General features: G+C 60.2%; 1 protein-coding gene across 3 annotated transcripts in view; it reads left to right on the forward strand.

Moving 5' to 3' along the window:
- LGR6 (leucine rich repeat containing G protein-coupled receptor 6) overlaps positions 1 to 21,862 on the forward strand; it is a 95,485-nt gene that overhangs the window by 68,588 nt on the left and 5,035 nt on the right. For 2 of the 3 annotated variants that reach the window (XM_003130614.4, XM_021064543.1), the window contains exons 7-16: positions 10,127 to 10,195; positions 11,784 to 11,855; positions 12,005 to 12,076; positions 12,734 to 12,802; positions 13,844 to 13,915; positions 15,466 to 15,531; positions 16,392 to 16,463; positions 16,747 to 16,818; positions 18,067 to 18,192; positions 18,614 to 18,777. In XM_003130614.4, coding sequence (XP_003130662.2) covers positions 10,127 to 10,195; positions 11,784 to 11,855; positions 12,005 to 12,076; positions 12,734 to 12,802; positions 13,844 to 13,915; positions 15,466 to 15,531; positions 16,392 to 16,463; positions 16,747 to 16,818; positions 18,067 to 18,192; positions 18,614 to 18,777 — 854 coding nt within the window. The remainder of the gene's footprint in view (positions 1 to 10,126; positions 10,196 to 11,783; positions 11,856 to 12,004; positions 12,077 to 12,733; positions 12,803 to 13,843; positions 13,916 to 15,465; positions 15,532 to 16,391; positions 16,464 to 16,746; positions 16,819 to 18,066; positions 18,193 to 18,613; positions 18,778 to 21,862) is intronic. The other variant, XM_021064542.1, reaches the window with a different exon arrangement.

Below are 21,862 nucleotides of genomic sequence, written 5' to 3' on the forward strand. Positions count from 1 at the left end.
TGGAATATTGACTGAGTGTCTCGGGTGTGCAGTCCCCTTCATAGGCTCTGGGGGGTGGGGGTGCATTTATGAACCACGGGGCCCTAGGCAGGCATCCTGAGCCCGTCTTCACTTACCACCCATTCCAGTGTTTCTGCCCCAGCACCTAACTCCTGACCGCTGACCCCAGGGCTCCACTGCACTCCCTCTCATCCTCAGCCAGCCTCACCCTTATCCATCCTCAGTACCTGCCCACAGTTCCAGCCTGGAACCCCTACTCCCCGAGGCTCCCCAGAACTCCCATACTCCATGCCCCGAGGCCCCCTAGAACCCTCCACGCCCTGAGGCCCCCGAACCCCCACACCCTGAGGTCCCCAGAACCCTCACATCCTGAGGCCCCTAGAACCCCCATACCCCAAAATTCCCACACCCTACACCCTGTGGCCCCCAGAACCCCTATGCCCCACACCCTGAGGCCCCCAGAATCCCCACGCCCTGAGGCCCCCAGAACCCCCACACCGTGAGGCCCCTAGAACCCCCATACCCAGAGGCCCCCCAAAACTCACATACCTTATACCCTGAGGCCCCCAGAACCCCTATGCCCCACACCCTGATGCCCCCAGAATCCCCATGCCCCGAGGCTCCCTAGAACCCCACACCCCAAGGCCCCCCAGAATCTCTGCACGCGGGGGCTCCCTAGAATCCCACACCCTGAGGCCTCCAGAACCCCCACACCCCACACCTGAGGCCCCCAGAACCTCCACCTCCCCGAGGATCCCCCAGAAGTCTCCCCGCTGGGAGGCTCACAGCGGCAGCTCTGTTCGGTGTTGCTCAGGTGCAGACCTCCTGTGATCCAGTCGCTTTCCGGCCACACCCACGTTGCACAGCCAGCAGACTGGCCTGGTCTTCAGAGCACACCGAGGGTCCAGGCACTTCCCTCCTGGTCACCAGGCCGCCCGGACTCTCCCTGGGTTACTGGGACAGTGTCTGTCTGGTGACCCTGCTCCATCCTGTCACTCTGCAGCCTACATCCACTTGTCCACCAGCGGGACTCAGAGTATAAATCGGGTCATGCTGTCCTCTGTCCAACCCTCCAGTGTCCCCCGTCCCGCTCTGGAAAGAAGCCCGTGTCCTCACTGGCCTCGGCCATGTGCCGCTGCTCCCACGTGCCCCTGCCCTGCACAGTGATGCTCCCACCTCAGGGCCTGCACTGTCCCTCCTTTGTCTGCAGCATCCTTTCCTCAGTGACCTGCCTCCTTCAAGACTTTGCTTAGATATCACCTTTTAGCGAGGCCTGCCACCACCGTCTTGCGCCTTCTTCCTGGCACCTGACTTAGTTTCCCCTGGGCACTGCTGCAGCCTGAGAGCCTGTGTTATTCGTTGTTTGACGTCATCATTGGCTGGCCCCAGCTCTCCATGATTTCTGCCACTGCTGGGCTTGCTGTGCCTGACGCGGGCCTGGCAGAGCGGAGGCTCTCAGCTTTGGATCCGTGGCCCCTGGAAGATGTCTCTCTCTGAGCTTCAGCTTCTCCCTCTGAGCTGTGAGACGGTTGGTGCATCTCACCTCCTGGGTTCTTCCCGGCTCTGGTCATCCTTCCGCAGACCTCGGCCCGGCCCCAGACACAGATGCCACGTGTTCTAGAACTTGGAGAAGTGCCCAGGACGTGGGCCAAACCCGCGGGATAGTCCCTCACCCTTGCCTTACACGCGGACCCCATCCCACACGCCCTGCGGCTCAGACCTCCGGGCGTGACTTTAGGCCAGGTGCATTTTGCTCAGACCAGGGCCACCTCGGAGTTGCTGTTGTGGCGCAGCGGAAACAAATCTGACTAGCATCCGTAAGAACTCAGGTTAGATCCCTGGCCTCGCTCAGTGGGTTAAGGATCCGGCACTGCCGTGAGCTGTGGTATAGGTCACAGATGCAGCTCAGATCTGGCGTTGCTGTGGCTGTGGTGTAGGCTGGCAGCTGTAGCTCCAGTTCAACCCCTAGCCTGGGAACCTCCCTATGCTGTGGGTGTGGCCCTAAAAAGACAAAAAAAACCCAAAAAACAAAAAAAAAACCGGGGCCACCTCAAAGCCTTCAGGTCCCCGCATCCAGGTAGGAGGCTCTGCTGCAGGGACCTGCCCACACCCACAGGGCCAGGTCCTGCTCGGAGAATCATTACAGTGAGAAAGCTTTTCTGGGGAGGGGGTAGCAGTGTAAGAACTTGGGGGAGCCCAGGGGGAGCGTGACTGAGCTACCCCCCGGGTAGTGGCAGCAGATGACTTGGTCAGCAGAGCTGGGGGACAGGGTGGCCCTGGGCACAGAGCCAGGTGGGCATGTGGGGTGTCCAGGCAGAGGTAGAGCCCTGGTCCCAGGGACCCCAGGGATGATCCCAGGTGGTTGGATGGCTCCCTCCCACCTCGAGTCCTGGCTTCTCCCAACCCAGGTGCCTGCCGAGGGTGTGGCTGCGAGCCAGCTGGGTGTCAGAACCAGCGGTTTCTTTACGCTCAGCAGGGTTGCCGCCCCGGGACCTCCGAGTTTTCTCTCCAGCTCGGGAGGGGGCGGGAGGAGGCATGCCCATCTCTCAATCTCTCAGTGGAAACAGGACAAATTTCCTAATTGCAGCATCTGTTCATGGGTGGTCCATCAGACTGGCTGTTTGGACGGTGAAACAAAGCTATAGTCATAAAGTTTTGTTGGTTCCTGGCGCACCAAGGCATCTGCCTCAAGCGTGTGGAGTCAGACCCGTGGGCCATGTCGGCAGTTAGGACATGCTCATCGTGCTTGGCCGCCTGCCTTCCCCACCTGGGGGAGGTGGAAGTGGTTCAGAGGTTACAGTCTCTCAGAAATGTCTGTGTTTTGTGTTTTGCGTTTTGCGTGGGTGCTGGGCTCCCCACATGTCTCCAGGTGCCTCTGTCTGTGATCTGGTGATAAACACAAGCATTAGCCTTGGGATTGGACGTGTAAGCAGAAACCCAATTAATGATATTAAGCCTTTTTGTGGCTGTGAAAAGTAGACCAACTTGTGTGTCTGCTGTCTGCTCTGGAGTCTTGTGTCCAGGAAAAGGAGTGATCCGATAGGCGTGTCCTCCGTGCGGAGCCACCTTATGCACAGGCATCTCCCAGTTACAGGTGAGGAGACAAACCGAGCCGAGGTCAGCGACTGGTCCAAGGTGATGCAGCTGGTCCCAGAGGACAGGGGCTCTTCCACCCTAAAGCAGAGAAGCACAAGACACTTGGCCTCCAGATCAGAGACACCTGCTCTGACGTGCTTGGAAGCAGCCAAGGAGCCTGAGGCCCCCTCCGTCTGCCCTTTTCCCAGTATCCCTCGGACCCTGTTCTCGCTCGGATGCTCAGGGCCCGTGGGCTGCCGCTGTGTTAGCCCAGGTGCTGAAGGGACCTGCTGCCCCTGGAGCCTCATTTTCTGCATCAATAAGAAGGGGCCGGGCCAGACTGTAAGACCCTACCAGCTCCGTGCTCTGAATCTACCAAGAGGCTCCCCGGGTCGCAGGGTGGCCGTTTGCGCACAGCCGGGATGGGAAGGAGGCCCCGGAGACGCGGGTCCCTGAGCATCACACACCTTCCCAGCCACATTTGCAGAACGGCTGAGCAGAAGTCAGCCCAGATAGTGCGGCTTCCAGACTGAGTCCTGCCTGGAGGGGGCAGCTTCTCTTTAACCTCAGCCCTTCCCTCTGCTGGTCCCCAGAGCAGAGGCGGAACCGTTAACTCTCCCTGGGCTTCTGGGGAGACCCTGGGCTGTTGAAGGTAACAGCCTATACCTCTGTGGATGAGGTCCAGCTGAAGCTAGGGTGTCTGTCGTGAGCTGGCCATGGCGGGGGACTCAGCCTTGGCAGGAGGCCTTCCCTGCAGCCACCAAGTGGGGTCAGGTGCCCATCTGCGCATGTGGCTCTGGGCTGCACGACGTCCACAAGGGAACCCATTTGCTTCCTGAGGACAACAACCTTCCAGTCTCATGGGGGCAAAACCAGATACTCAGACGACCCCATTCTGGGCATGAACTTTGGGGGCTTCCCTCCCAGCGTGTCTTTCCTGGAACCAAGGGCCAGTGACCACCTCGTTTCTCCTCTGCAGAATGGAGGGAATGCTAGTACCCAGTGCCAAGGGCTGGCGCGGGATTGAATTGCCCCTCGAGCTGTGTTGTGTGACAGCCACACAACAATTACTGTCATCCACAGTATCTTCACTTTTCCACCAGCTGCCGTGTCACCAGTCTGCCCCTGACTGCATCTCTGGAGGAAATGCCAGGAAAGTTCTGGTCGTTCTGGCTGCCGGGGTGGGATGGATTCGGGAAGCAAGGTGTATTTGAGCTGGACCTCAAAGGATAGCTAGGGTTTCAACAGCTAAGAATGCAGGGCAAGGGCATCCAGGCCAAGGGCACGGGCGGGGACCGCGAGGAAGTCCACGCGGGGGTGAAACCGCAGATGGGGCTGAGGGATGACCCAAGGGTCGGAGCCCAGGAAGGAATCGGAACTCTGTCCTGCAAGGGCTGAGGAGGCCTTTCCTGAGTTTTCCAGCGGAGAGTGACAGTCAGCTTTGCATTTGAGCAGGACTTTCCGGCAGGAGGGTGTGTGGTGGGTAAGATGTGGTCCAGGCTCATCCAAACCCTGGTGCAGCTCTGAGTCCACCGAGGGAGGGAGGCCAAACTGCAGGGGCCAACAGGCCAAAGCCTGTATTGAGGCGAGAACGCAAGGGAGGTTTCCATCTGCATCGGGTCCTGTCCCAGGAGGGTGCTTCCTCCTGGTGGGGGCGGGGGGGGGTTCTTTGTGGTCACTTGGGCTTTCCTAGGGTCTCGCCATCCCCAGGGCCTCGTTGTCCTTGGCATCCAACTGACAGAGAGGCCATGGAGGGGCAGGTGGGATACATGACAAATCCTGAGCTTGGAGGAAGCACGGACCCCCTCCCTGCCTTCCCCAAAGGCAGCGGGGTGGGAAGTCTGCCTGCTGCACCTCAGCTGTTCCTCCTGCATCCTCAGGACGGTGCTGCCAGGTGGAACTTTCCTGATGACACATCTGACACAGCAGCCACTAGCCAGCGAAACCAAGAGCGGAGCTTTTCATTTATTAGCATGTCGTTAATTTAGTTGCTGGAGTGCCCAGGGCTAGTGGCTCCAGCCTCAGGTGCTATGGCTGCAGGCAGAGGAGAGGGCGCGCTGTTCGGACAGAGAGCAGCTTCTGCCTCGGCTGCTGAATAGCCAGGCAGCTTCTTTAACATCTGGTCTCACTTTCCATGACTGTGAAATGGGTTTAACGGGAGCATCGCCCGCTAAGGTGGCCGTGGGGGTTAAGACGTTGTGCGGGCAGAATACTCTGTGCCGGGCGAGGTGGTCCCGTGGACGACCTGGAGCAGGGATTCCTGTCCAGAGAGTGCGCGGCCCCCTCCAGCCCCTAAACTATGGCCTTCGCTCAGCTGAACGATGCCCCTTCTTCCCCGACTCCTGCACGCAGCCCCCTCCAGACCTGGGCTCGCTCTAGCCCTCCCTTCTCCACCCTGCGGTCCAGACCTGGTGCAGGTGCCACATCTCCCCGAGCCCCACCTCCCAGCCGTGTGCCCACTCGTCTTGGGCTGGCTGACCCACCACATCCTGCTGCAGCTGCCCATCCCGATGTCTAGACAGGGCTGCTGCCCACCCATCTCGCTACCTCCCACTCCGCCCAGCGGGACTCTGTGTGTTTGGGGCTGGCAGCTGACACCCACTGCCCTGAACTGAATTCCTCTGGGGGCAGAGGGAGTTTCGAGGATGTTGCGGGGTGGGCAGGCCAGAGGTGACGTCCTTGCAGCCCTGAGTGAAGCGGGCTCTGGCAGTTACCCAGGTCCTCAGAGCCATGCAGACATCCAGACAGGAAAATTCATGCCACCTCTTTGGCCTGTGGTTTGCAGCATTCTTTTTGACATTTGTACGATTTCTATTTTCCCACATTTTTTCTGCAAAAATAACCTTCTGGTTCACACGCCTTTTACCCTGTGTCTTTCCCCCCCTGTCTTTCAGGCCATTCTTGGCAAAATTCCTGCCCAGAAACTGCCAAGGAGGGCTGGACCCACTCAGTTGGGCTGCCTGGACGTGGGTTCCATGAAGTATTTAAGAGCTCAGTGACAGCAAAGCCCGGGAGGACCTGTCCCAGGACCTCTGGCCCCCTGGGCAACCCCGAGGGTACCATCAGGACGGTCTGGTGCCTATTTGATGTCAACCTCAGAGGCTGTCCCCCCAAACATGATAGATTCCTGTAAGAGTCCATTAATGCTTTTCATTAAGCCGTTCATGTAGGCCTTTCGCTGACTCACTTCTTCATGCAGTCAGTGTTTGTTGAGCCACTGCCCTGTGCCAGGACTCTTTTGGTGTTTAAATTAGGAAACAGCCAAATTTCTATTTTCAAAGACCTTTCATTCCAGCTACGTGGGCAGAAAATAAACACCTGTCAGGTGTCAGTATGTTCTGTGAGGACAAAGAAAGCTGGTGGGTCCTTGCTTATGGCTACATAACCGACCACCCAAAGCTTAGTGGCATAAAACACAGCCTGTGATTCCTTGTGAACTGCATCTTGGCAGCTCTGCTGTGCAGTGGCTGTCACCGAGGGGTGGCTGGGGCATGAGGGGACTGTGTTGGCTGCTGCTCCGTGAGGCCCTGGTCCTGCAGGAGCCCCCCGACCCCTCGACATTCGTCACACATGCGGGGAGCGTTCCCAGAGGAGGCTGAGGCTGTGAGGCTGCTTGTGACCCACGACTGGTGGTCCCATGTCACGGCTACCCCGTTCTGATGGTCAGTGCTGAGCGGAAGAGGTCACCTTGAAGGAAGGGGCCTCAGAGGACATGGGCCCCCTTTTTCCTCCAGCTTGATTGGCTCTGATGGAATGGACACCTGATGCGGCGGGAGCTTCAGGAGGGACCCGTGATGCTTTGTTTGATTCACTTACTCGCTGCAGAGTGATGAGACCTGTGGCCAGCTTGAGTCTCCCCGGGGCAGGGGGACAGCGAACCACAGGGTCTGCTGTTTGCTGTGAGGGTCGGGGAGGCCTCCTGAAAAGGTGGTGTCGGACAGAGACCCTGCGGAGTGAGAGAGGAGCTGGGTGACTGGAGGCCTGGCCCCCCCGCCCCCGCCGCCCCTGCAGGTCTGCACTCTGATGATCAAGGATCCACGTGTTACCGGGGTGGGGTACCTCTCCTGGGGTGATATGGGATTCCTGAGTGGGCTGAGCCAAGTCAGAAGGGGGTCCTGGACTTGGAGACATTGAGACGTGAGGGTGGATGTTTTCTTGAACCACTTACTTATTATTTTTTAAGTTGAAGTACAGTTGGCAGGAAACTCCATCTAGCCTCTCAGGATAGACCGTGATGGGAGCTAACAGAAGAAAGGGAACGTATGTGTACCTGTGGCAGCAGAAATGGGCACAACATTGTGTTTTTGGTCTTTTTAGGGCCACACCCGCAGCATATGGAGGTTCCCAGGCTAGGGGTAGAATCAGAGCTACAACTGCCAGCCTACACCACAGCCACAGCAACATCAACACCAGATCCGAGCTGTGTCTGTGACCTACACCACAGCTCAGGGCAACGCCGGATCCTTAACCCACTGAGCGAGGCCAGGGATCGAACCTGCCTCCTCATGGATCCTAGTTGGATGTGTTAACTGCTGAGCCATGAAGGGAACTCCTAGCACGACATTGTAAATCAACTATATTTTAATTAGAAACATGTAACAAAATTGAAGTACAGTTGATTTACAATATGGTATTAGTTTTGGTATACCACATTTTTTTGCCCTTTTTTTGGGGGGGGACTGTGGCATATGGAGGTTCCCAGGCAAAGGGTCTCGAATTGGAGCTGTAGCTGCTGGCCTACACCACAGCCACAGCAATGTAGGGTCCAAGCCACATCTGCGACCTACACCACAGCTCTTGTCAACGCTGGATCCTTAACTCGCTGAGCGTAAGATACCAGGGATCAAACCCGCAACTTCAATGAATTACTTCCTAGCCGGATTCATTAACCACTGTGCCACGATGGGAACTCCACGTCCGCTCTTACTCAGATTCTTTTCCCACATAGATGTGACTGTTTACACAATCTAAGGGCCTAGCTATCTGACTCGGTTTTCCAGCACCATCTGTCCATCCTGTAGGACTCCGGGCATTGGAAATGCTTCCCAAAACTCTGGTTTCAGAGAAAGTGCTTTGCACACAGTGCCCTCAGCTCACCGTCCCCTTGGCCGGTGGGGCCTAAGTCCTGGTTGGATGCACAGGAGGGGATGAGTCTGGTTGACCAAAGCACGGCCAAGCAGGGCAGGGCTCACGTTGCCACTGCCTGAGGTCCCCCCGGGGGGTTGGATCGGAATTAGGTGTGTGTGTGTGTGTTTGTGTGTCGGGGGCGGGTTCCCAGCTCACTGGCTGCCAGACCCCTATCCCCCAGCTTTGCACCAGGCTCCTGGCTCTCCCTGTGGACTCTTAAGTGTGAGGATCCTGTCACTTAGAGGAGTCGGTCATTATCTCTCTGTTAGCCTGTATTTGACACAATCCCTGCCAAGTCACTCACCAAACACTCCTCACGTGGCCTCTGTCCTGGCCCAGGAGGGTCCTGGTGAGTGTTGTCAGGGCAGGTGGCTTCAGAATGCTGAGAAGATGGGCTGGGTCATCCTGGGAGCTCAGGAGGGACGGACACTACAACTGAGGCCTCCCTCCACCTGCCAGAACTGCAGCCATCGGCGTCTGGGCCAGGGGTGGGGGGTCGCCAGGATGACACGCCCAAATCAGCAGCACATCCCCAGGGAGCCAAGGCACCCTCCACTGAGTGCGACCAAAGCCAGTTTTCCAGAGCTGACCTCTGTCCTGAGGTGTCTTGAAGGGGCAGGCAGAGGCCCGGTGACATCGGGAGCTTTCTCTGAAAGCCCTCCTCGCTCTCGCCCCCTCACTGCCTCCCTGGGGTAACACAGCCCCTCTGGCCACCCCACCCGCAACCCCCAGGGCTCTGGCTCCTCCAAGGACAGTCAAACTCGATTTTGACTTCCTTCCTCCTTGCCTTCCTCCTCCGTCTCTGCCCCGTCGTGGTGCCAAAAGGGCACAAACACAGAAGTGGGGGGTTAAGGTCCGCATTTTGTCCTTGTCACCTAAACACTGCTGTGAAGAGCCTCCTTCTACAAATACCTTACCCTGGCTGCAGAATTTTCTGTAGGACAGATTTTCTGTAGGACTGGGTACGAATAATCTTTTATTCGCAAAGATACTGTCACATTACATCTAAAATGTGCACATTTAAATTCCCACCGACACTTTGTGAGAAGGCTTGTTTTCCACACCATTGGAATAACTCGGGCCACTGCCACGTGTTACAGTCATGTCCAGTGTTTTCTGATTATACATGTGATATATGTTCCCTGTAAAACAAACAAACAAAACTGGGAAATGCAGAAAAGGGCAAGAGGAAGGAGTTCCTGTCATGGCTCAGTGGTTAACGAATCCAACTAGGAACTGCAAGGCTGCGGGTTCGATCCCTGGCCTTGCTCAGTGGGTTAAGGATCCGGTGTTGCCGTGAGCTGTGGTCCAGGTTGCAGATGTGGCTCGGATCCCATATTGCTGTGGCTCTGGCGTAGGCTGGTGGCTACAGCTCCGATTCGACCCCTAGCCTGGAAACCTCCATATGCCGCAGGAGCAGGCCAAGAAAATGGCGAAATGACAAAAAAAAAAAAAAAAAAAAAAAGAAAGAAAGAAAAAAGGGCAAGAGGAAAGAAAGATTCGCTGTCAGCCCTCCACCCAAAGGTGAGATGTAGTGTCTGTTTAAAAGATGTGGACAGCAGAGGCCACAGAGCCAAGGGGCTCACCTAAGGAACCTTCCAGAATCTCCAGTGCTGGTCACAAGAGGTTAAACATTGCCCCCTGGGCCCCATCCCCAGTCACTGGTGTCTTCAAAGTATTGAAGTGCCCCTCAGGCAGTGGGGAGCTGCTCTGAGGGAGGGAGTTCCAGCTATCTGTACCCCTAGGTGTCCCCCCAAATCAGGAGGCCCCAGCCAGGTCTGGGGTCTGCAGTGGAAGAGGAACAGCTCAAAATGTGTGTCCAGGCATTGGCGCCAGGCCCGGCTGGCTGGGAACCCGTCTCTCCTGCCAGTGTCCCTGACCTTGGGGGATGTAGCCCCATAGTGACTGCTGCCCTCCTTTGCAGGGACCTGAATCACAACGAGCTGCAGGAGTTCCCCGTGGCCATCCGGACGCTGGGCCGGCTGCAGGAACTGTAAGCACCTGGGGTGGGGCGTGTCCTCTGCGCCCCAGGGCAGCCCCGAGCCCTTCCCCTTCCCAGGCTCCTCCTCTTAGGCCCACCTGGCTGCCACTTGGGCTGGGTGTGTCCAGAGACGTCAGGGGACAGGAGCTGGGGGCTGGTTTGTGACTTGGGGTCCCTCCTGGGTACCCTGTCCCCATGGAGACCACCAGGAGCTGCTCTGCCCAAACCCCCCAGTCGCCACTGATGCGTTTGCTCGCACCCACTGCTATGAGTGTGTGTGCTTGAGGCTAAATGCAAACCAGCAGTGAGACAGACACTGCGTCCAGGATGCAGAGCACAGGGGCCAGGCGTGCAATCTGACCCTAAACTGTATAATCTCAGTAAAACCGCTGGGTGCCCAGAGAGCGTAGAACAGGCAGGGAGGGGCCTGAGATCAGCCTTGAGGGATGAAGGCCGTTTAGGTGGTGCTGGAGGAGGTGGACATTTCGGGAGGAAGAGCTGGGGAGGCAAAGAGCCAGTGGGAAGCTGAAGGGCCCAGGGCGACCTCGGTGGGAGGAGAGGCTGCTGGGCAGCGGGCGGGGTCTGCCCCCAGCAGAGTGGGACCAGCGGGAGTCAGTGACCAGAGCACAGCGTCAGTCCCCACTGCCACCTGTCATCCCGCCCAGACATCTGACGGGGCAGATGAGGGGGACCAGCTGCCAGAAGGGCCTGGGTGAGAAACATCACAAGTCCCCCGCTGCCACCGAGGCACCCAGGTCTGCCTCTCTCCTGGGCTGAGAAAGTGAGGATGGAGGGCTGGTCAACCCAGAGGGCCTGCCTGGAGGCGGCAGGAGCTGTAAGTCCCAGGAGAGGGCTATAAGTCCTGGGGTGCAGGAGCAGGAAGGAACACCCGAGACGGACGGTCTGTCCACGTCTGTGGGGAGGGAGCTGCTTGAGGGCAGGGCTCTGTGTCAACCTCTGAGTCCCTCAGAGTTTAGCTCAGCGCCGGCCACCCTGGCGTGCTCAGGAACATGCAGAGCTCAAGTCGTGGGAATTGGGACGGAACCAACCAGCAGGCTGGGTGGGGCGCGGGCAGGAGGTGAGAGCAGGAGTGGAGGTGAGTGATAGGCCGCGGAAGGAAGGGGGTCGCAGAGGCCATGCAGGTTGGGAACTGACCCCCTCGGCAACCAGACACACTGTCCCTTGGCTTCCAGAGCCCAGGCCGTCGGCGGGGCCTGGCCTCCATCTCTGCCCCCATCTCTGCACGACGCCCTCCCTGTGGCCGCCCGCGGCTCATCCCTCCCACCCTGTTCCTTAGTCTCAGGGCCTCAGGCCAAGCCTGCCTCCAGCTGGAAGCTCTGTCTGGAACCCTCCCCCCACACCCCTCCCCGGCTCCCTCCTCAAAGAGCCTCCAGCCTTCCTGCCACAGGACCCTGAGAGCACAAGGCCTCCTGGGGTCGGGCCGGCCTCTTGCCCCTGAGCTGCTCTCACAGCCCCTCAGGTGCACCCTCTCTCCAGGCTGCTGTGCCTTTGGCCTTGCAGCCTTTCCACCCGCCCGCTGGCGAGCATCTGGGGATCCCGTGCCTGTCCCCACATCCCCTGATGCTGTGTCCTCCTCCAGGGGTTTCCATAACAACAACATCCAGACTATCCCAGAGAAGGCCTTCCTGGGGAACCCTCTGCTGCAGACCATGTGAGGCCCCATCAATACCACGGCTGGGGGCGGGGATAGTGGGGCAGGGGCGGGGGTGGGGGCTCTCTGGCCTCTTCGGGGAAAGCAGAGACCTGCCCCGGTCCGGCCGGCCGGGAGGTCAAAGGGACTCAGTCTCTTTTTTTTTGCAGACACTTTTATGACAACCCAATCCAGTTCGTGGGGAGGTCTGCGTTCCGGCACCTGCCCAGGCTGCACACCCTGTAGGTCGGCTCCCCTCTCCTCGTCCGCATGTCTCCCTCCGCGGGGGCCCGCCCACGTATGGAAGGAACAATGGGCTGACCGGTTCGGGTTCCCCAGGGACCCCGGCGCCTCGGCCCCTGGCCCTTTGCTGCACCATCGTGTGGCCTTCTGCCCCGAGGCACCCCTCTCTCCTCTCAATTCCCAAACCACATGCTGCTCCTTCAGAAAAGCTCCCACAGAGGACACTCCTCGGCAGCAGCGCAGGGACTTGAGCCTTTAGGGCACACGCTCTGCTTACACATCCCGCTGCCCTGACCCATGGAGCTGGCGCTGTCCTTACATTTTATCACTGGATCCCAGGCGCTCCCCTGGGCACCAGCCTGGGACCCTCCTCAGGGTCCAGTTGCTGGACTCCTATCGCACGCAGGCCATGTGGGCTCCCTGAGATGGGGTCTGGGGAGGGCAAGCCGTGGGTCTGAGAGAACCAGGGGGCAGCCCCCTGCAGGTGACAGGGGAAATCTGCTCCAGCAGCCAGGCTCTTTCCAGAGGCACTTCAGGCCATTGCTCAGCATGCAGCCTCCACCAGGGCCCGAGCAGCTGGGGTCCCTGGAGGGAGGTGGGGTAGGGGAGGTCCTTGCAGGCTAAGCCCCCTCCGAGCTTCCTAACTCTGTTTCTAGGTCCCTGAATGGCGCCTCGGACATCCAGGAGTTCCCAGATCTCAAAGGCACCACCAGTCTGGAGATCCTGTGAGTGGGAGCTGTGCTGCTACCCCCACTTCCCTCCAGATGCTCCCCCAAGTCTGGCCCAGAGGCCCCCTGGCTTGGCTCCAGTGCAGGTGGTCGGGCAAGGAGGCTCGTCTCCCCCATTTTCCACCCTTGGGTTTCTCAGACCTGCCTTCAGAGCCCCTCACCCCAAGCCGTGGGCGCTGAGCACCCATGAGGGCAGCAGGCCTGCGAGCTCCCCCTGCCTTTCCCTCTCTGAAACCAGATCCCAGCCATGGTTCCCATTTCTGTGGTGGGGGGGTAGTGGGGGAAGGTGTGGGTGTGAGAGCGCAGCAGGTGCCCCCGACCCCTTGCACTGTAAGAATGAGCAGAACGACCGGGAGAACACCCAGGAGTGTCAGGAAGAGGCTGTGCTGCCCGCGTCACCAGCCTGTGCCTGTGAGACTGGAACATGGGGCCCACGGTGGGGAGGGCAGAGGGTCTGGATGCAGGGCGCCAGCCAGGCCGAGCCCTGGCTGTGCTCCTCTGTCCTCCCCACTCCCACCCCCAGTCCCAGGGGAGCTAATAGTTCCTGGAGGATGACCTTGGCCTTGGCGCTTTCCCGGGATGCCCCGGCCCTAAGCCCGGCTGCTCTCTGACTTGCCCGCTGGCTCCTGCCCCCTCCCCGGGGCACAGGGAGCAGCTCTGGGCCTGGTTCCTGTGGCCCCACTCGGTGGGCTTTTCTGTCCACTGACTGCCCACGCTCACCACCCCCTCTCTAGCGGGAGCAGAGGCCATCCTGTCCCTGTGTCACTGGAGACACCAGGAGGCATGGGGCCCATGGCAGGGAGGGCGGAGGCTCTGGCTGCAGGGTTCCAGCCAGGCGGAGCCCTGGCTGTGCCCCTCTGTCCTCCCCACCCCCACCCTTGGTTCCAGGGGAGCTCCTTTCTCTCCTGCAGTCCTCGCCTTGTGCCCCCACCTCTCTTTTGTCAGCTCTGTGCCCCCTCGTCAGTGTCAGGTCCAGAACAGAGTGGAGGGCTAGGGGTGGCAGTGCCTGGGGCCAACTCTGCCTCTGTTCTCGCACAGGACCCTGACCCGCGCGGGCCTCCAGCGCCTCCCCCCAGGGATGTGCCAGCAGCTGCCCAGGCTCCAAGTCCTGTGAGTGCCTCCCGCATCCTCCCGTATCCTCCCCGCGTCCTCCTGTGTCCTCCCCCATCAGCCGCATGTCCCCACGTCATCCCCGCGTCTTCCCATGTCCTCCCCACACGCTCCCCACATTCTCCCATGTCCTCCCTTGTCATCCCCGCGTCCTCCAGTGTCCTCCCCACATCCTCCCCCATCATTCCACGTCCTCCCACGTCCTCCCGTGTCCTCCCCACATCATCCCCACGTCATCTCCATGTCCTCCTCCATCATCCTCACGTCCTTCCCACGTCATCCCTGCATCCTCCCATGTCCTCCCCATGCCGTCCCCGAGTCCTCCCCGTGTCTTTCCCACATTCTCCCGCATCCTCCCTGAGTCCTCCCTGCATCCTCCCGGATCCTCCCCAAGTCCTCCTATGTTCTCCTGAGTCCTCCTACGTCTTCCCTGTGTCCTCCCCATGCCTCCCTGTGTCCTCCCTGCCCCCACAGCCTGGCCCCCATCCCCTGGTCACTCCTCCTGGAAAGCAGCACAGCTCAGGCTGCCACTGAGACCTGCCTGAGGGGCCTGGGCTCCCTCCTGTTTAGGGTAAAAGACTTGGTCTTGGGAGTCAGACCTGGGGTTGAGGCCCAGCTCCCCCACTTTCTAGCTGCACAAACCGGGGCTTCCTCTTCAGTGTCTCAGAGCTTCAGGTTTCTCATCTGCAAAATGAGGGCACATTTAGGAGGGTTGACAGAACCTGGCAGGAGTTCCTGCTGTGGCGCAGCATGATCAGTGGTGTCTCTGGAGTGCTGGGACGCAGGTTCGATCCCTGGTCCGGCTCCACGGGTTAAGGATTCTGTGTTGCCACAGCTGTGGTACAGGTCGAAACTGTGGCTTGGATCTGATCTTTGGCCTGGGAGCTCTATATGCCCTGGGGCGGCCAAAGAAAAGGAAGAAAAAAAGCACCTAACACATAGAAGATCATCCAAAAGGGGCTCTAGAATGTCACTTGAGTCCCCTTCAGAAAAATAAGCCTCCTGGGTATTTAAGTGTCCTGTGATGTGCAGGAAGTTTTCTCTCCCCCGTTCCCCTGCCTCGAGGCTGATTGGAGGCTGCGTACCACGGACCTCAGCCCCTGGGGACCTTGGCCCCTCTGCTCAAGGCGGGGACCCAACACTAAGGCCAGCAGTGAAAGGGTGTCCAGGGACGGGGCCCGTCAGGGGACGGGCAGTGTGTCCCCGGGCAGGTCCTGTCCCCTCTGTGTGTCTCAGCCACAGCGAGCACCCCTAAGGGTCTCAGCTCCGTACCTGTGACACCAGGTGCTGCACCTGGGTGGCCTCCGCCAGCCTGCATGTGGTGACGTGGACCCTGCAGGTGCCACCGTACCTCTTTCCTGTCCTCACACCTGTCACCTCCTGTGCCCCATCCCCCAGGATCCTCCCAGGGCCACTGGGCAGGGAGGAAGGAGCTCAGCGGGGGGCCCCGAAGGGAGATCTAGTGGGAAACATGCCTGGGGTGAGGTGTGACCACAACCATGCCCCTGAAGGTCCCCGACCTCACCCACCCCGTCTTCCCCTCTCCCCAGGGAGCTGTCTCACAACCAGATCCAGGGGCTGCCCAGCCTGCACAGGTGTCAGAAGCTGGAGAAAATGTGAGTCTGGGGGTGTGCTGGCCCCGAGGTTAGGGCTGGGAGCGCGAGAAGGTCTGGACAGGGCCCAGGACTCAGAGATGGTGGCTTAGGAGCTGGTACCCACAGGGGTGTCTGGGAGGCTCCTTGGGGGTCAAGGCAGCAGGAAATGTGACGGTGATCAGGGCCAGCAGAGGGCCAGGCGGCAGGACAAGGGGCGGCCTAGGATACTGGAGGCACCCCGGCTCTCACGTTCCATGAACCACACACACACACACACACACACACACACACACTCACACACTCACACACACGCAAAATCCTTTGTGAGAGAAGAATCTGGAACATGGGATCTACAGGGACGAAACCTCTTTACAAATTCTCCAAGCTCTGTTCACCTAGCTTCTGTTCCCCAAAGCAAGCGGGACCCTCTGACTCCGTGTCTGTGCCATGTTCCCAGGCAGGGCGATGCTCCCGGGGCCAGGGCAGGGGCATGTGAGAGCCTGGGGGAGGGTTTGCCCCGTGGCCAAGGCAAGGTCCACCTCTCACACAGGCCCCAGTCCGCTGAGCTCTGCCTCCCAGCCTGGGCCTGTTGCTTGGGCCCGTCCTGCTGCTGGACCCGGGTCCAGAGGACCCAGCGGGTGAGGTCAGCTGGGCCGGGAGCCAGGTCCGGTGGGAAGCCTGGAAACTGACTCCCTTTGGAGCCACAGGGACCGTTTTGCAGCTTTGTCTCCTGACCCACTTACCCAAGGCAACAGGGTCCCCTGTGTGTGCTGTAATTCTGGTGACTTCCAGGCTGGGCCCTTTCTTCTCCCCGTGTGTGCGTGGGCGGGTGGGGGTGCTGAGTCTGGCCTGTGGGCTCATCCAGCCTCTCCCCTCCCTAGCGGCCTCCAGCACAACCGCATCTGGGAAATTGGAGCTGACACCTTCAGCCAACTGACCTCACTACAGGCCCTGTGAGTACCAGGCCCCCCACCCCACCGCCCCGCCTTGGGACACGTGTGATGTCCTGCACGAGGGCTCTGCCCACACATAGCAGTCACTTCACTGGCTGGTACCCAGGGTGCCCAAAGCCAGGCAGCCACATCCCTTCTGGGGCCACAGCCAGGTTGGGAGCCAGGCAGCAGTGACCTTCCCCCCAAGCTGAGGGTCCTTCTCCTGGGGGCAGCTCAGACAGGCCAGGGGAGGGGTTCCTCCTTGTATCACTGTCCCTTCCTGTTACATGCTCTCTTCCTGTAGGGACCTGAGCTGGAACGCCATCCGGTCCATCCATCCCGAGGCCTTCGCCACTCTACGCGCACTGGTGAAGCTGTGGGTACCCACTGCTCAGTGCCCTCTCCTCCGGGATGTGGGGACCTGTTGGGACTATGGGCTGGCCAGCAGGACCGGATGGCCCAGCCCCGGGGCGGGACACACATACGTGCTCCACACATCCTGGGACACGGCTGCAGCCTGACCAGTTGTCCTTAGGCTGCGTGACAGGCTGCAGGCTGCCTCCTGTGAGCTCTTCGCAGCCTCTGCCTCCCATGCACTGGGGCGGGGGCGGGGGTGGGGATGTGGGAGTTTAGCGGGCCCCCAGGGGTGGCACCTGTGCAGGCAGTGTCCTGATCACTGGGTCACTGGCCCAAGGCTGGAAGGGCTTCTTGGGGGGGGCCCGCTGCACACAGAGCTGTGGGTCCTTCACTGCAAGTCCCCGGGGAGGGGGGCGCTCCCTGTAGAGATGGTGCAGCCCACAGCTCACTCTGCTTCAGAGGTGTTCCTCGGCCCCGGGGGCGGGGGGGGGGGGTGCGGCGGGGGGGGGGCAGGAGGCGGCCTCCCTGGCTCTCACCTCCCTCTTCCATTCCCCCTCCCCCTTCCCTCTCTCCTTCCCTGCTTCCTCTCTGTCTCTCTCCCTCCCTCTCTCTCTCTGGGCTGCCAGTCTCTGGGCTCTGGGCTCTGGGCTCTGGGCCGAGTCTGGCAGAACTCTCACCTCCACCCCCAACTCCACCCCGCCACCCCTGCCATTTGCTCTGCCCCTGCCAGAAGGCTGGGGAGGATATTTTATCCTGAGAAAGATGAGGATGTCGGTGCTCGGCAGGCCTGTGACCCCTCGGTTCCCGGGGAGCCACTGAGGGTGCCAGGTTTCCAGCCCAGGCTGTCTCCACAGACAGTCTGTGGGTGCGGGTTTGGCTGTGAGCCTGGGGGAGGCCGCACGTGTCCTCATCTCTAGCAGCAAAGCTGCCCCTAAACTGAGCGGGTAACCAAGGCCCGCGTGTGACCAGATGCCCAGTCCCCAGCTCTGGCCTCTGTGTCATCAGGAGAGCAGGGCGCCAGGGGCGGGCGCAGCAGGCTGATGCCCCGATGGGCAGCCCGGGACTTCGGATGGGGCTGTGGTGCACAGGAACTGGAGTTACTTTGACCAGCCCCAGGGCATCACAGGCACCTACGGGCTGCATGTGGAGCCCTGGAGGCCACGGCCTCCTCCCAGTGTCACGCTCCTCCCGCTTCCACGCCCTCAGCCCAGCCCTGCCCGCAGCGGCCCCCCGGCCTGCCCACATCTCTGACTGGCCTCTGTCCTAGGGACCTGACGCACAACCAGCTGACCATGCTGCCCCTGGCTGGACTCGGGGGCCTGGTGCACCTGAAGCTCAAAGGGAACCTGGGTCTGTCCCAGGCCTTCTCCAAGGACAGCTTCCCCAAGCTGAGGTGAGGCTGCTGGGCAGGGGCCAGGCCGGGAGGGACAGGAGAAGCCTCGGGCTTCCTGGGAAAGGCTGGTGGCCCAGAGTCTGGCTCCTGAGTGGGGAGGGCCCCTTCCTCCTCACCCCCTGGGTAGCATCTCCCTGTGTCAGTCCTGGCCCTGGGGGACCCCCGTGCTCATGGTCTTGGGGACCGGGGGACACCAGTGCCCGTGGCCAGGGGGCACCCAGAAAGCCCACCTCCCAGCTTCAGTCTCTGCATGAGGGGGAGGAGGCCGGACTGTGCTCAGAGCCCCTTGAGGCAGGAGGCGGGCGCCCTGGGGTGGGGGGCGTGGTACCCTGAGGACAGAGGGCGGGGCTGGGCACTGGGCCCAAGGGCACGGTTGAGGCCCTACTGTTCCTAAGGCAGCCACCCTGCTCTGAGCCCCCAGGACCCTGGAGGTGCCCTTCGCCTACCAGTGCTGCTCCTACAGCGCCTGTGCCCTCCTCTCCAAGGCCTCCATGCAGCGGGAGCCCCCGGACTCTCACCCTGATGACCAGGAAGCTTCAAAGAGGCCCCTGGGCCTCCTTTTTGCCGGACGAGCTGAGAGCCACTGTGAGTGAGCCTGGCAGGGCCGGTGGCCGTAGGGAGGACACTAGAGAGGAAGCTTGGGGCCCTCTTCCCGGGGAGGTGGCTGGGGCTGCTAGGGAACCCCCGGCGGTGGGGGAACTGCCTCTGTGGGTGCCTGTCTCCCAGACCTGGGTCGGGGGTTTACATGGTCCCCAAGGCCGCCCCGCACTGCATCCCACATAACCCGCCCTGCCTCCGGCTCACCGCTCCGCCAGGACGCCTTGCCACGTGGGCCCTGCATCGGGCCTTCCGTTTTCCAGTCAGCCTGAGCCAAGCAGGGTTGGGTTAAATCAATTAAATTAAACCTGCTTCCAGAAAAAAAGCCCCTTGCTATGAGTCCCAGAGCCAAGGGAGCAGCTCAGGCATTACTGCTGCTTCTCAGCCTCAGAGGCCCTGGTGCCCTGCCTCACAGGAAGCTCCAAGCCGTGCTTGCTCTGGAAGGGCTGGCTCCAAGGTATAGGGGCAGGCAGGCGGCCAGGGGTGGAGGGACCTGCCAGTGGCTGGGGTCTCAGCCAAGGGGCAGGGGAAAGACAGAGAGCAAAGGGCCCCCTAACTTTCAGGTTCCTTTTCCATCTCTTACTCCTTCTTCACAATGTCACCAGAGAAGCCAGACTGAAAAATCAGATCAAACACATAAGAAGAACATTCACAGCAGTGTAGACAGACCCGGGTTCTAACACAGGAGGCCGTTCACCAGTTGGGTCACCACGCACAAGGCCCTAAACCTTCCCGAGCTTCCATTTCCTTGTTCGGGGGAGGGTTGGCAACCCCACCCACTTGAGTGTGTGCAGCCATCCTCCCTACTCAGAGAGGGCACCCTTGGGTGCCACCCGCAGAGGTGTAGCTGGAGCCCAGGAGGCCGACGTTGGGGTGAACGGGAGTCCCTTCCGGGGAGGAGGGTGAGGCGCCGGTTTGCACTGGCCTCGCAGACACTTGCTGGGGACATTCCGGCTTCCGCTGTCCACTCCCCAGGGGCTGAAAGGGAGGGATGGAAACGTTCACTCTTCAAGGTGAAACTTTCCACCAGGCTGAGGTCTTGGAGAACCGCAGGGTGTGGGAAGGTGGCCCTGTCCTGTAAGGGGAGCTGGCAGGGCCCCCACTTCCTGCGGGAGCAGGGGGAGCAGAGCCGGAGGGCCGGGCTGGGGGCCGCGGCTGCAGCCAGATTCAACTTCCTCCTCATGAAAGAGCGGTTACTTAACACCTTGGCTGCGACTCCCCAGCCTCAGACGGAGTCCAGGGGCTGCACCCTTGGCATTTTGTTTGTGCATTTTTACTTCAAAGCATCGCTGAGCTCCATTCTGGAGCAGAGGCGGGCAGGGCAGGGAAGTGGGGAGGGCTGAGATGCCAGGCTGTGGGCACCCAGGCCTGGGCAGCTCCAGGGAGCCTGCCTGCCTCCCAGGAACACTCCCAACTGAGGTGTTTACCTGTTAAGTGGGAGGAAGGCTCCACACAGGAAGCAAACATGTGAGCCCGAGTGTGTGACCGTTGCGTGCTCCAGCCTGTGCCTGTCCAACGATAGAGAGCCACGGGGCACCCGCTCCCAAACCAGCAATGCCAGATCCTTAACCCCCTGCTCTACAGCGGAAACTCCACTAAATCTTTGTTCTGCAAAAGGTCTTCCAGTGATGAGTTGTTGGTGGGAAAGAGAGTTCGTCTTTACAAACCGTACAGTGGTGTAGATGGACATTTATCACTGCGAAATCCTTAGAGAATTTGCGGCCCGCCCTGGAGTTTGCAGGCCCTAGTTTAAGAACTAGCACAAGAGCAAATAGGAAAAAAGTCTCATTTAATTCAAACATGTTATAGAGTTTCCTTTTTTTTTTTTTTTCTTTCTTGTCTTTTTAGGCCCGCACCCGCGGCATATGGAGGTTCCCAGGCTGGGGATCCAATCAGAGCTACAGCTGCCGGCCTGCACCACAGCCACAGCCACACAGGATCCTTAATCCACTGAGCAAGGCCAGGAACCGAACCCGCATCCTCATGGATACTAGTCGGGTTTGTTAACCACTGAGCCAGGACAGGAACTGCCCAGGGTTTCTTTAGCAATGGATCTACCTTTCTAATCCTATTCTCTCAGACTAACAGAACCACAGAGCCTAGACTCAGAATCAAAAGAATGTTGAAGATTATCTGCTGACTCAGCAGAGACGTGCCCTTTCTTAACATCTGGGACTTTCTGCTCCAGTCTCTCCAGTGACAGATGAGGCCCCGCTTGTGCATCTCTAACGCCCCCAAACCATCTCCCTGTCTCCCTGTCCCCTGCCCCCATCAGTCCCTCCTCTGGGAAAATAATAAACATGTGGGTTCTGCAGCCAGACGAGACAATGGTATTGCTCCCTCCTTGCCGCTCATTCTTAACTTGGAGGAGCCCCAGTTCCTCACCTGTCCAGTGACACCTGAGGGGTGCCTGCCCTCCCCCACAGCTGCTGGGGGAGCCCATGAGCCCCTGAGGATGAGGACTCACTGGGTGCCTGCAAGGTGAGAGCTGGAGGAGCTCGGTGCTGGCCGCCACGGAATCCCCTGGTGGGTGCAGCGCAAGTGCCATGACGGCCCCACCCTGCTGGTCCCCACGGCACACTGAGAGCAGGGCCACCCCCGTTTCCCCGCAAAGGCCCAGTGCCCAGCACAGGGCAGGCACTGTACTCAGCCCATGCGACCTGCTGGACAGGACTTCTCCATCTGGAATGGCGGCTTGTCTGCTACGATCTGGCCACTGATACTTGTTCTCCCCAGGGCAGTCGGCCGGGGTGGGATCAATCCATCACACCCGTAGGCCTGCAGCCCTGTGAGGACAGTGTCGGCCCCGCCTCTGCGGCTCCCAGTCCAGCACCCCAGCTGCTCCACTGTTGTCACCACCCTGCTCCACCTCTGAGCGTATCTAGCTCACTGCTCAGTCTTGGTGCACGGCTGGACCCGGGGTCACAGAGCTGGGCTGGCCAGTGTGGACAGACGTGTGTTCGCTGGCCCCAACTATCAATGCACCCCACGCCCGCCTCTAGACATCTGCCCTGGGGACCTGGGAGTGCCCTGAGTTACAGTGGGAGCAAGGCTTAGGTGTAAAGGCCCACAG

This window comes from Sus scrofa, chromosome 10 (genome assembly GCF_000003025.6).
Source record: "Sus scrofa isolate TJ Tabasco breed Duroc chromosome 10, Sscrofa11.1, whole genome shotgun sequence".
Classification (NCBI taxonomy): domain Eukaryota; kingdom Metazoa; phylum Chordata; class Mammalia; order Artiodactyla; family Suidae; genus Sus; species Sus scrofa.